The sequence below is a fragment of the Adiantum capillus-veneris genome, chromosome 22 (assembly GCF_014529385.1).
Source record: "Adiantum capillus-veneris isolate H3 chromosome 22, ASM1452938v2, whole genome shotgun sequence".
Classification (NCBI taxonomy): Eukaryota; Viridiplantae; Streptophyta; class Polypodiopsida; order Polypodiales; family Pteridaceae; genus Adiantum; species Adiantum capillus-veneris.
The window spans coordinates 16,044,666-16,059,168 of record NC_140952.1 but is presented as its reverse complement, the minus strand read 5'-3'; the positions used below and the strand labels follow the sequence as shown (position 1 = coordinate 16,059,168).

The 14,503-nt window shown below is 43.5% G+C and overlaps 1 protein-coding gene across 2 annotated transcripts in view; it reads right to left on the bottom strand.

Annotated features, from left to right (window-relative positions):
* The window catches only part of LOC147428961 (guanosine nucleotide diphosphate dissociation inhibitor 1-like), a 35,502-nt gene extending 27,003 nt beyond the window's left edge, over window positions 1-8,499 (bottom strand). The window contains exons 1-4 of one of the 2 annotated variants that reach the window (XM_086494929.1): window positions 8,359-8,499; window positions 8,052-8,262; window positions 7,665-7,727; window positions 7,506-7,589 (exon numbers count right to left, since the gene is read on the bottom strand). In XM_086494929.1, the coding sequence (XP_086351055.1) occupies window positions 7,506-7,589; window positions 7,665-7,727; window positions 8,052-8,138 (234 nt within the window). In that variant the 5' untranslated portion in view covers window positions 8,139-8,262; window positions 8,359-8,499. The remainder of the gene's footprint in view (window positions 1-7,505; window positions 7,590-7,664; window positions 7,728-8,051; window positions 8,263-8,358) is intronic. The other variant, XM_086494928.1, reaches the window with a different exon arrangement.
* Window positions 8,500-14,503: the final 6,004 nt, after the last annotated feature.

The window sequence follows — 14,503 nt, the reverse complement described above, 5'->3', positions numbered from 1 at the left end:
GTGTGCCCCCGCAGGGAAGAGTCGAGCTCGAGTAAGAGCAAAGCCTTCTCAAACACTGATTGCAAGCTAAGACCCCAAGAACCTCAAGAACCCAAGTTTCTCAACAACCCCACTACCCAAGATCTCAATGTATGGTCATCACCCAAAGCGGAATGGATACTTTGCGTGAAGGTGATGAGAGTGGAGTTGGAGAAGGAGAAGTTTCTACACCAGAAGGATTGTTCCCACATCCTCCCCCATCGCCATCTATGCCACGGATTGCACCAAATCCTATGGAGGCTTTGGTCAAGTCGATAATAGAGATGCTGCTGTAACGGGAGGTGCAACGTGCCGCCTTAGAAGAAAGACGAGCAGCCATGGAGCGTGAGCATGAGCAAGCGCGCTTGGCAGCTGAAGAAAGGCGAGCGGCTATGGAGTTACAACGTGAGACGCAGAGAGACCAACGCATGCAAGAGTTGGTCCTATAAGTACTCACATCGAAATCCGAGCCAATCAAGGACATTGACACTTCATCGAGTAGCACAAGTAGAGATGCAAATTCCAACAACCCAATCACTGAGTAGTTGACGTTCAGTAAGTATGACGGTAAGATGGATGCTAATGTTATTTCATTCTTGGTTGCATCAATGTAATGCTTACTTTTCATGCAACAACTAAGAAAACAGGGAATAGTAAAGTTTTGATGTCCGAAGGCCCCACTCTCTATGGCGAGAGCGGTCTACTTATGATTGCACAAATCTCTACAATGCTTGGACTTGCCGACGATGTTGACGACGATGAGACGGGCTGAATCTGAAAATGCTAATGGCTGAAATTTGCAAATCTTTATCTTCTGAATTCTGACTCTATGTCGGTGACGATGTTGATGACGACGGTACGACGACGACACGCTGAAAACGCAGATGCTGAAATCTGTGTTTTCCGGGCTGAATCTGCAAACTTTGCGGGATCTGATCGTGCGGCGAGGATCTGCTGCAGGAAGGTGAGATCTGCGATGTTCGGGACTTCTTCTGCGGGTACTAACTACTGAAAACTGAAAACGCTGGTCTATGGGCTGGTTCTGTCGCGATGGAACTGCAAAACGTCGGATGTCCTGCTGCTCCAAAAACACTAGGGCTGAATTCTCCTGCTGGGGGAAATCTACTAGGGCTGATCTACTGTCGTGAAGTGGTTCTGCTGTGTCTGCTAATGCCGAAGCTGCTTTGCAATGCAAAAACGCCAAGGCTGATCTACCTTGCAAAAACGCTAGCTTTGAGGCTGTGTTGCAAAAACGCTAGGCCATGCTTGGGGGGGGGGGGGGGGGGGGGGGTCCTGCTGAGAAGGTGCCTGTTAAGCAAGTGCTCCTGCTGCCTCTTCTGCTAGAAAGTGCTAGCGCTAGGTTCCTATTTATACAAACTTAGTAAATTTGCCCTACCTAGTTCCCAACTAAAGTCACTTAAAAATAATAAGTGAAAAATGTCAAAAATAGGGAAAATAGGTCTATGCACTGTAAAAATGCTACTGATGGGTTTTGATTGGAATCTGATGGTCATGTTGTGTGCAACCAGAGGATATGCATCTAATCTAAGTGCCTGGACATGCACAGTTCTGCGAACAGACTCACAAAAGTGCCAGATCACTTCCTAATCTAGACTGACTGAACTGAACTGAACCCTGGTCATGTTGTAGCTTGTCCACGGACACATAGGGTTGGATGTGTCACGTGACACGCAGATTCTTAAAGAAGGTGGACCCACAACCATAGACGTAGTTGGAGCATTGGAGCCGCGACAAGTCATTTTGTGTCTCTTTCGGCGCGGCCCAAAGAAGCAAGCATTGCAAACCTTCATGAAGTTCAAGTATCGCACGACCCGCGCATCAGAGCTAGCCTGCGAAGAGTTCTTCGCAGGATTCCAAGAGTTGTCGACGCACTCCTCCGACGCCATTCAGCTCGGTACCAGTACCTCACTTTAAAAAGGAGGGGATGTCACGTGCACATCTTACCTATCTGCATGAAGACAAGCTATCTCAGATCTAGGGTTCAGGTTAGCCTAGGATGTGTTCTGGCACCTTTGTGAGCCTGTGCGCAGGCCGTGCATGTCCAGGCACCTAGAGTAGTTGCATACCCTCTAATTGCACATAGTAGGATCATTAACACGACATTCAATACCCAAGCATGAGCATTTTTTAGAGCATTGAACCCTTTTTGCAGAAGTACACATTTTTCACTTATTTATTAATAAGTGACTTTTGTTGGAAAAGTAAGTAGGGCAAATCGCTAAGAAATTACAAGAGAAATCCAGTGGGCACTCAGTAGAAGCAGAAGAAGCAGAGACACAAGGAAGCACGCACCCAACAGTCAAGCAACACCTCAGTAGGAGCCCTAGCGTTTTCTCAAGAAGAAGAAGACTCCGGATTAGCCTGGAGTTTTCAGAATTCAGCAGACAGCCTAACTTTTGCAGATTCAGCCAGTTCTGCCAGTAGACAGTTTTCAGCCCAAAACAGCCCTAGCGTTTTTGCTTTTCAGCCCTTGCACAACATGGTGGTTGTAGATCAGCCCCGCATTACCGCCACAACAGGAGATCCATCATCTACCGTTTTTAGTTTTCAACCTTGACGTCGTCGTCATCAACACCATCGTCGTCATCTTCGTCACAATTTCTATCTTGACGACGACACCTTCGTCATCGTCATCGCAGATCCCTATCTTGACAATGACACCTTCGTCGCCATCGTCGCAGATCCCGGACTTGACTACGACGAAGGCGTCGTCATCGTCGTCGTTGACATTGTAATCATCAAGTCCACAGCATCTAGACCATTGTACCAGATTTGTGCAATCTATAGCATAGACCTCTCTCGTCATAGAGAGGGGGGCCCTTGTAGGAGGCTTTGAGAACCGTCTAGTGTCGTATCTTTCTCTCTCTCTCATTCTCGGCACTTTCATTCACAGTAGCATTCACTTTGTTTGTGATCATTGCACTTGCACTCTCTCTCTAAGAACGGAAGGCTCTCCCTTCCGTTGTAAAAAGGAACCCTTGAGCACAGTTCGGAGCACTCATCCCGAGCACTATCAACATTCACTTCCGTTGCACCTTACAGCACATCCACGTAACATGTGGTTTCTTCAATGCGGACTTTAATGGTGAATCAATGGCCATACACCATCGGGAATGCATCTCATCAATCGAGTGCCGGGTCAAAAATTTCGCATACTGGGATCCTTCAAATACTATAGTAGAGCATTTGCTTGGCACAAGCATCAACTTGTTGTTGACGCTACATCTCCATTCGTTCATACTCCGTAGGCCATGGAGGCCCGTACTCTTCTTCCGATTGCCCATTTGAATTTCCTAGACTTTCACCCGATCTGAAATTGTTGAGTAGGTTCGTCTAATTCTTGCGAGATTCGTCACTTGAGTCCATGTGTAATCTGGGTTTCTTTATGGCTTATGCCCTGTAAGATAAGACAGAGGGATGAAGACGGGAGCGCGCTCGATGCGCGATGAAGGGTGGGAGTGGTTAATAAGTCCGGGGTTGGGACACGAAGATTCTTTGATTGAACTTCCTAAAAACTTTGGAGGACCGATATGCTTTGAGAAAAGCACACACCTGAAGCTCTAATACCACTGTTACAAACTTGGGCACCCCAAGTCGGAAATCTGGCACAATACACGAGAGAATCACTTAAATACTTCACAACTTTTAACTTTATCACACTTTAAAATTTAGAGTCGAAACGCCCAGACGTAGTTCCGTGCCCACAGGTATTGGCCCCAAAATCTGGCGCCCCTTTCGGTAATTATTTTTATATTAATGCGTGAGCAAAGTACAACTCCCACGGGCCCTCTCTGTTCAAATGCTCGTCAACACACACTTAGTGAAAGAGGGGCCTTGGGTTCTTATTTCAAGGCCCTTGGCCTCAAAATCAAAAGCAAGTAAATGAAAAGCTGCAAACTCAAAAGCAATGGGCCCAAAGCAGCCAACAGAAATTGCGAAAATCCGTACAGCCAGGCAAAACGTCTAGTTTATTTGAATTCAAAGTTTCCCCCCAAAATGGAATTTAAAATCTAGCCGGTAAAACCATATCATATAGCATAACTATGGAAAGAGCTCGACGTGTAGATTACAGATCTACGATCTCCACTCAAATTGGAGATCATATGTGGGAGTTATGGAAGGCCAAAAAACATAAAATTTTCCACCTCCTTTTTGAGGGGAACAGTGTATCCTTTGACCACTCTTACACATCTCTTACACCCCCACTATTCTTGCACACATGGCATGGGGATTTAACATTTGAGAGTTTTTCATTTCAAGTTTTTTTGACAATTTCATCAAACTTTTGATTTTTTTTAACCAAACATGTGTAATAGCGTAAAGTATCTACCACATGGCATGTCAGCGCTTAAAACGCGAAGATCCGTACTACTATGCTTCGTCATCTAGTCCGTACAATTCTGCCACGTCATCAACTTGTGACATAAAAGGCTGGGTCGAGCAGTCTCCCTTAATCCCCGAGGATCTTGGTAAAACGAAGCTAAAATGTCACTTATTAATAAGTTGAAGACCTACTAATAAGAGGTGATTCACATTCAAACAAAAACCTAGGCTTAGTACTAATGCACCTGTATGGGAACACTCCCCAATACCTACATGTAGCAGACATTGCGCTATGCTCATGTGCAATCAGAGAGTATGCAACTAATCTGTGAAGTGCCTGGACATGCACATCCTGCGTACAAGCTCACAAGGGTGCCAGAACACTTACTAGGTTGTCCTAATCCCTATAAATAGGAGTTAGCTTGTCCACATGCACATAGGGTTAGATGTGTACGTGACAAGAAGACAGCCGAAAGATATACCTAGATGAATCCAGGATAAGCCTAGACTCGCCTTTAAAGGACAGTGCAAGGTAAAGACTCAGGGTAGTCATCCACATGACAATATAACCATCAGCTCCATCATGCATAGTATTGACTGAATATTACGACATCCCTACTAGCATCATCAGTGCCCAACGGCAGGTGTAGAACTACTAGGTACTAATATATGCTCCCACACCCACACAAACACGCGTTCATACACACACGAGCATACATAAATACAAAGATCTGCGCACCGAGTTTCTATCATAACTCCAGAGATGCAAGGAAGACTCAGCCATGGCCCATAATCCCTAAGCATACAAGCACGAACGCAAAGAGAAGCGAATGCAATGGCAAAGAAAAAAGAGAGTGGGAAAAGAGGAAAGATGACGATCTCTAAGCATACAAGCACAAACGAAGAGAGGAGATGAGAGAATGCAAGGGCAAAGAGAATGAGGGTAGGTAAAGACATCAAGTGCAACAGATGATAAAATGTGACACAAGATCATTATCACACAAACCACTTCTCTTATGTTCCTTGGTTCTCGCTCCCACAACATAGAAACCGTCACAAACTGTTGACGTGTCAAGCAATTGAAGAACGGAGCCAACCTGCATATCCGAGTCGAGGGGCCTTAACCCTAGAAGCAGTAGAAGCAGCAAAAGTTCTCACCAACTTACGGAACCCCGTCCGATGGGGCCAAAGTGACCCAAAGATACTAAAGTAAAGCAAGCCCACACACACCAAGAATTCTTGCATAGCAAACTAGTGACGTGGCAGTAGTATGGAGTTTTCGGATTTTGCGTTGGACTACTGACGTGGCAGATGTATAGAATTCCGCGTTTTACGTTGATGGTGCTGACAAGGTCCGCTATGGATCTAGATACGATTGCTAAATACGTTACCAAGAATCATGGTCCTAGATCTGAATGGATTCTGTGTGATGATCTGAATGTGATGTGAATGTCGTCTTTGTAAAAGTGCTACATTTGTGTCGTCGAGTGCGTCGGTACTTAAGAGTCAGTGTCTACTGAACTGGTTTATGGCATATGTCTAATTTTGCAAGCGTAATCAAGAGCGATTACAATTCTTTCAAGAGGGGGGTATGTCACAAAATGATGACGTGGCATTACTACCCGGACGGACCAGCCGACAACGTGGCAGAATTATACGGACGACCGAAAATTGCCCTGACATACTTACGTGGCAGCAGTGCGCATTTTCACGTTTTGTGTTGGATGTGCCACGTGGCAGGCTGGATGGATTTCCATGATTTGCAATGAATGCTTTTTAGGGCAATTTTTGGACCAGATGCTTTTGGGATTGACTGCTTTTGAACTAATTGCTTTGGGGGCTCTACTTTTGAAGCATCCCTTGTAAGAATAAATAAAACCCTTGGAGCTCACTCTAGAGAGCATCTGGACACAGAGTCTGAGAACAGAGGTCCCACGGGAGGTGTTACTTTGATCACGCATTAAAATTAAAATAAATACCGAAAGGGACACCAATTTTGGGGCCAATACCTCTGGGCACGAAAGTACGTCGGGCCGTGCCAACTTCAATTTTAAAAGTGTGAGAAAGTTGTGAAGTATTTTAAGTGATTCTCTCATGTGTCATGCCAGATTTCCGACTTGGGGTGCCCAAGTCTGTTACAATTACATCTTGTCCTAGTTGCAAATACGAGAAGTGACATGCCAAGGAGGACCCCTACGCTTGGATGGTCACGACTCTTCGCTCTAAAGACATGCCTCTCCGCTGAAAGCCACACTCCTTCGACAATTGGTCACACCCCTTCGACCAATGGTTGCAGCTCTTCGTCCAAAGAATGTGTCTTTACGTCTAACGTCTACAGTCATGTCTCTTCACAATGAGACGTGTCTTGTCATTTGTGACTCTTCGTTTTCCTATATAAGAAGCCTATTGTACTCGGTTTTCAATCAAGCATTCAATCAATCAAACATCAGTGTTCTCGTCTCTTGAGTCTCAGTTTGATCTTAAGTATAAAGTTTTAGTCTTAAAAATAGGATTAGCACCACTAATCCTCACAAGCCGGATAAGGTTGGCCAACCAATCATAGACTTGAGGATCAGCCCCTAAAGGCCACATGTCACACGAATTGTTAAGGGGGTTTGAGCCCAAGACCTTGGACACAAGAAGCTCTTGCTCTATCGACTGAGCTAGCACTCGTTGACGATTAGCTGCATTATTTTGGTGACTCACCCTGCATGTTTTGGCCCTAACCAATTCTGGTATGTTTTGCAGGCATAATAACCTGCTGAAGCAATTTGAAAACTAATGTGGTTCTTCTGCTGGTGGGGAATATTCATGGTTTGAAAATCTTAAATTCACTAATAATATTTTAGAAACTCTAGACTCAAAAGATAGTGATGTTCATATCTCATTTTCATTGCCCTGAATCGCAGTAGAACCACCATCAAATGCAAATTTGCATATAGAAAAATTGCAATTACGTATATGTGAGCATATACATGAATGCATAAATACATTTCTTTAAATGGATTACTCGCCAGAACTGTTTTGGCGTTGCAAGAAGGTGTGCCGCTTAAATCATTCAGTTCTAAACTTAAATCGTACATTCTTTCAGAACCAAAGCTTCCAAAGTTCACCAAAGACTTTTGACAGTATGAAACCCTGACCTTTGGAACCATGTCAACGTTGTAATCCCTGCTTGAACCCAAATTTGGTGGGGGAGTGTCATTTCCCCTGAACTTCTTCCAGAGCTGCATGCATTGAACAAGCATCGATAAAACAACTATCTCAAAAAATCATGCAATCTTCAACCTAAGGAAGCATACCTGGACAAGGCTTAAGGATGCTGACTCTCCTCCATAATAGTCATTTCTATCCATATGTAGCACCTAAAAAAGTAATTGGCACCTTTCAACAAATCTAAAGATCCAAACTCTGCTTCTCTGCTTGATTAATGCCTAACTTTATGCAGCACCATGCATACAATGCAAAGAATATATTTGAGTCCTGCTCATTCTAACCTTGGCAGCATGCTAGGGAGTTATTCCAAATATACAACTAGCAGAGATTGTGGCCTAGATACCCCTTTCAAAAAAAAGTTTTTGGTGCCCAGCAGCCTTCTTCATGGTCCTTGTTTCCTTCTGTGGAGACCGGGCCTTCCAAGGCGTACTCAAAACAAAAAATAAAAATAAAGAGAATGATCCCTGCGTTACCTTAAGGCTATCGACAGACAGAAGACCACTGAGGATGCACTCTTTTAGGCCAGTTCCAAGCACGATCACATCATATTCTTCATCCATGGCAGTTGATACACTCGGTCAGAAGACAAATGGGTAGCCCTCGTTCCTGATTATGCAAGCTCCAAAACACAAACAGCTCCGACCCCCTTTGATTCCCCCGTTAGATCGGCCCTGGCTCGACCTGCTTGACACGTGCTCAGGGGCCAAGTCAAAGCATTAGTTCAATCAGGATCCGCTTTCGCTGATCATCGCGAAAAGTTCACTCGCATCGAGTGCTTACCTGTAGCAATGGCAACATGCAGGTGGACACTCGCTAAAATGGAGATCGCAAACAGCGCGCTTAGCGGGACGTTCTACCTCTGGAGACGAGAATCCTGGCTGAAGGTTTTAGCACGTCACGACACACACACACACTCTCCCGCTCTCTCTCATATGCGTAACATATAATACTAGTATTGTGTGTATTCCCCTCTCTCCCTCTCTCTCTCTCTCTCTCATATACGCATAACATACATATGGGGTACCCAATCCTAGAAAATAAAAAAATTCGCTCATCGGGTGGAGCTAGAAAAGGGAAGGGAGAGAGGTAGATAGGAAAGTGAAGGGTGAGGGAGGGAAGAGGGGACAGGCCACGTGCAGGGCATGCCCCTCTCTTTCCCTTTGCCATGCATTTTTTTTTCTCTTTTCCCAATTTGGGTCTCTCTCTCTCTCTCTCTCTCTAGCACACACTTTAGAAGATGCACAAAAGCTTATGGTTGTCCTTGAGAACTTTTGCTTGCATAGTGGGCTGATTGTAAATGAATCCAAAACAAAGGTTATGCTTGTGAAAACCAACCATAAGGAGAAGCCATGCATTGTGTACAACAACGAAACACTTGAAGTTGTTGAGAGCTTTACGTACCTTGGTCTTGAGGTTCCATCCAATCACAAGTGGCATGAATGTGCTATGCGTCGTTTGAAAGCGGGAAAGAGAGTATATTATGCATTTGAGAACATGTGTAATGCGGGAAACATCAAGTGTTGGGTTCTCAAGAAGTATCTTTTTGATGCATTGGTGACACCGGTTCTTCTTTATGGAGTTGAAGTGTGGGGCGGGAGCATCTCAAAGTCTACTTGGAAAGAGTTTGAGAATGTCCAAAAGCGTTTTCTTACAAACTTTCTCCAAGTTAAGACACAAACACCATATATGCTCCTACTTCTTGAGTCGGGATCTCTTCCAATTGAGGTTATGGGCATGGAAAGGGTTGTGGAGTACATGATAAAGATGCGTCAAAACTCCTCACATCGACTTCCTACAATTGCATGGGAAGCAAGCAAAAAAGTTCAAAAGACGCATAAAAGCAAGATCTTGAGCACGGGATGGATGCAAGACATAAAGAAGTGGTTTGGGAGATGGGATGCATTACACTTGCTACATGATGCTTCAATTGACTCTCAAGTGAATGAAACTTTTCTACAACGCCAATGTATTACGGCTTGGGAGAAATCCGGTGGGTCACGCTTCATACATTACACCACCTATATTGCCCCCAACTACAAAACCATGTTCTTCGTTGAGAGAGGAAACCGTACTCACACTTACATGCTTGAGCCTATTCCCTTGTCCGCGATACGCACTATCGCAGCAATTCGGCTTAGCTCCCATTTCCTTCGATGCGAGATAGGGCGTTGGGGCAATGGAGAAGAGTCAAATCGATTGTGCACATTATTTTCACTGCAAGTTCGAGAGTCTGAGTACCACACATTACTAGAGTGCTCAGCTTTTGATCACATCCGAACTTGCTTCTCTCACATTTTCAGCCATAACTTAAACCTACACACTTTCCTCTCCCAGCCAAAGTGTGGGCTCTCCATTGCGACTCTCATCACTACAATTTTGGAGCATCGAGAGTCACTCATCAGCCATACACATGTAACTTTGGTCCCATAGGTCATATTTGACCTCCGAGGACGATAATAAAATCTATCTATCTCTCTCTCTCTCTCTCTCTCTCTCTCTCTCTCTCTCTCTCTCTCTCTCTCTCTCTCTCTCTCTCTCTCTCTCTCTCTCTGCGCTCCCGCAGTGCGTCTGAATCAAGCTCCATGAGGCTCTTTGATAGAAAAACACAAGGAGAGAGAATGCCAGTCTTCTCTCTCTCTCTCTCTCTCTCTCTCTCTCTCTCTCTCTCTCTCTCTCTCTCTCTCTCTCTCTCTCTCTCTCTCTCTCTCTCTCTCTCTCTCTCTCTCTCTCTCTCTCTCTCCACTTCTTGCTATATGTCGTTGGTGTTGAACCAGTGCACCAACCCTTTGCTTTTCATGCACCCACTGAGAGGGAATTGCGAGGGGCTGCTGCACATCTCGAGGAGGTGTATGTGAGAAGATAGGCTCAAGGGAGGGAGTGGGGCGTGGAGGGAATAAAGGGTGGAATCTAGTCAAGTAATGATTTTATTTGAAGTAGACCCAGTAGTGGGTAGTATTGTGGGTATCCATCTCTCTCTCTCTCTCTCTCTCTCTCTCTCTCTCTCTCTCTCTCTCTCTCTCACACACACACACACACACACACACACACACACATATACAAAACCACCTATAGATAAATACTAATACACGCTCATGGAGTATCGTGGGTATTCTTCACACAACTATATCTCACACGGGCATGGGAGGAGATGGGATGTACGATGATCTAATTGAGCATAGTAGATCTCAGCAAAGTAAACTCGATAATAATGTACCGCATTTACTTTGCCCCCCTTGCTCAAGGTTCTCGTAGGTCCTTTTGTGAAGCATGCAAAGGTAAAGGTGGTTTCTAAAACAACCTACACATAAAGATGTCTAGCTCAATAATAACCCTGCAAATATCCTTACCACCTCTAATGTATGCAACCTATTTGACTCCTCCTATATGTACACTATTCTCTTCTACCAATCTGTTGTGTGTAACGATTGCTTTTATTGTTTATTACTTGTTTGGACATTACTTTGGCTCCACATTCATATGCATTTGCATATGAATGTGCATTTGCATACAAAACTAAGACAATTTGTTTCACAACAAGTGTAGATGCTCTATCAACATCCTGGCCACATAGACTAACAAGTACACAACACGAATAGCAAACATAATGAACAAGATATGGAGAAACATGAATTCATTTCTACCTAAGTTTGATACAAGAATTTGTGTGCACATTAAGCAAGAGCTTGATAGACTTCTAGCAGGTTGACCCTCGACAATTAACCATATGAATAGAACTATTTGTCTCTTCCATAGCATGTAGAATACATCTCTAACTAAGTAATTTCTCATATATACACCACTACAATGTATGTAAAGTCTAAGACTAACCCCTAGCACACATGGCAATTGGATTGCAGATCCAAGATATATAATATTTCCATTGTTATAAAACTTTTGTTTGTGTTAAGAACAAACATACTAAAAAAAGGATAGGTTGGTTGCACATTGAAGGTCCTAAAGTCAATCTAGGTGTCCTTTGGTTTGTTGTTTCTACTTCTCTTGCTCAACTTTACTCCTTACATTTTTTGTTTCCTTTGCAATGTTGCTTGTCTTCTTATACGCTCGGTTGTTGAATTGCAATTACAAACTTGCTTCGTTCAATCCCTTGATCAAAACCTATCCATTCCTTTAAAATTTTCTTCTTGTCTAAAAAAAGATTCATAAAAAAAGGATACATTACTTGCACATTAAGGGTCCTAAGCTCAATCAAGGCTCATAGTCATAGGTAACTTATCCTTCAAAACTAAAACGAAATAAAAATCCATGTGTCCTATGATCTAGTCCCACATTTCTTGATGAACCTTACTCACTAATTCCTTTTTGTTGTTGTTGTTCTACGATTCTACTCCACTTGCACTTCCCGCTTTCACCAAGCATATAATCATCTTGTTATTAACTCTAATGTAGACTAGTTGTATGTGACTTCAATATATCAGAAGGCCCTTTCGCCTTCCATAATCTTCCTATTCAGCTACTCCTTCAAATTTGCTAATTCTTTTTATGATGCATCTACTAGCTCTAGATAATGCGTCTATTGTATCGTCATTGCTCTTCACTAGGTGCAAATGATGCCTTCATTGCTCAATATGTCTTAGGAAGTACTACTTATTTCTCCTCCTTAATAATTGTCTAAGTTGTTCTCCTCCTCTACATTAGCTCTTCCTCACAACTCCCAAGTTAGCATCAAATCCCCTCACTCCTTGTACATCATTATTCCCTACTTCTTTACTACTAACAATGGCTCCATCTTTCTATGCAATGTTACCATATATGTGGTAGTGATGTTTGTGAACACACTTAGGACCCTCGAGACACTTTTTCCCTCACTAGAAGGTCCCCCTCACCCCCATGTATTGTAGTAAATCCTCAAGCTATCAAGTACGGGGCTAAACAACGTGCAATTGAACAGGCTTTTGTTGTTGCTCAAAGAAAAGGTGGCAATAGCAATGCAACCACTTCTCATGGTTCTCTTATGAGCAGCAGATCACCTATGTTTAGTGCTATTACTGGCAGTAATTTGTCTAGGAATTCTGGTGAAAAAAGCAAGAAGAAGATATGTTGCCATTATTGCAAGGCTAATGATCACTTGATAAAGCAATGCCCTAAGTTGAAGGCAAAAAGAAGCCAAGAAGAAAGAGGCTGGATATACTACCAGTGTAACTATTGTGAAATCTTTTGTAAATGGAGATTATGATATTCATGTAGATGCAGAGTGTGAATTTAGTGCAAAGTGTACTTTGTTACCATATACATGTGATAGTGATGTGTGTGAACACACTAGGACTGCCAAGGCATTTTTTCCCTCTTTAAGAGGTTTTTCCCCCGTGCATTGTATATACGCCCATCACTATAGGGCTATCTATCTTTCCACTGCACACTGAGTAATACACTCTTAGTTGTGTGCCTTGAGCTTCCTTTGTCTTCTCCAAGCTGTGTGTGTTTCTCTGCAACCCTAATTCAAACAATTGATATCAGAGTAGGTTGCGTCCTCCCGGGCTTAGTCACCAGTAGCTCCAGCACACGCCTGCTCACTTTCTCCGATTTTTGTGAGCTTTGGTGAGCGTTCGCAAGTCGACTGAGTCTACACAGATTTCTGATTCGGGCTCATTTCGGCCTTCGTTTCCACTACAGGCAGGTCTGCACAAGCAATTTTGTCATTTAGTGCAGAATTTTTGTCAGTGCCGTTTTTTGCATAACAGGTCCTATACAGTCTTCTGCGGGTTGTGCTATATAGCACGTGCTAGTCGTTTCTCCTCATTTCGGGCAGTTTTCACATCAGGTGCAGACATTTTCCATGGTTGACAACAACAACGATGTGTTCAAGATGTTTGCTGGTGAGGACAGATTGGATGGGGACAATTACCCTATGTGGGCTTACATGATGCAACATGTTCTTATGTCAAAGGGAGTCTGGAATATTGTGCAGGGCATTGATGTATGTCTTGGTTCTGAGGATGTAGGCGAAGTTGAGGATGTTGCAGGTCTTGCTGCAAGGTTTGTTGCTATTAGAGTTGTTTTGCCTATGGCAGAACAAGCTTGCTGGGATGTAAAGGATGCGCGGGATCATGCATTGATTGCGTTGTCTGTGAAGCGCACCATTACTCCTCACATTCGTTCAGCAAAATCTGCAAAACATGCTTGGGATATTCTAGCAGGTCTTTATGCAAGCCGCAATGAGGCTAAAATTACTTTGCTGCGTAAAGAGCTCGAATCGAAGATTACGAATGAGGAAGATGATATGGACACTTTCCTTGCTGGTGTCAAGGATATCAATGAGAAACTTATTTTTGCAGGTGAAGTCATTTCAGATAGTTCCCTTATGCAGACTGTCCTTGATGCCTTATCAGATTCTTACCTGACTTTTGCTAGTACTTGGAGACTTATGACCCAAGGAAATCATGAAGTTGTCAAGTTTGATGCATTATGCACATTGTTGTTGCAAGAGTCACTTTCCAGAAAAACAGGACTAGGCAGCGTGCATTTGAATAGGCTTTTATTGCTTCTCAAAGAAAGGGTGATAACGGCAATGCAGCCACTTCTTATGGTTCTGCTGTGAGTGGCAAAACTTCTGTTCCTAATGCTTCTGCTGGCAGCAATTCGTTTGGAAATTCTGGTGAAAAGGGAAAAAAGAAGATGCGTTGCCATTATTGTAAAGCTAATGATCACTTGATCAAGTAGTGTCCTAAGTTGAAGGCCAAAGAGGCTAAGAAGAAAGAGGGTGGTTCCACTGCAAATGCTGGTTCCACTACAAATGCAGCCATTGTTGAGTCTTCTGTAAAAGGAGACTATGATGTTGATGTTGATGCAGAATGGGCTTTTAGTGCAGAGTGCACTTACAATCCTGCTATTCATGATGCATGCATGCCAGTTGCTGCAGATTCACATGTGTGGTATTTCAATAGTGGTGCTACAAAGCACATTACCT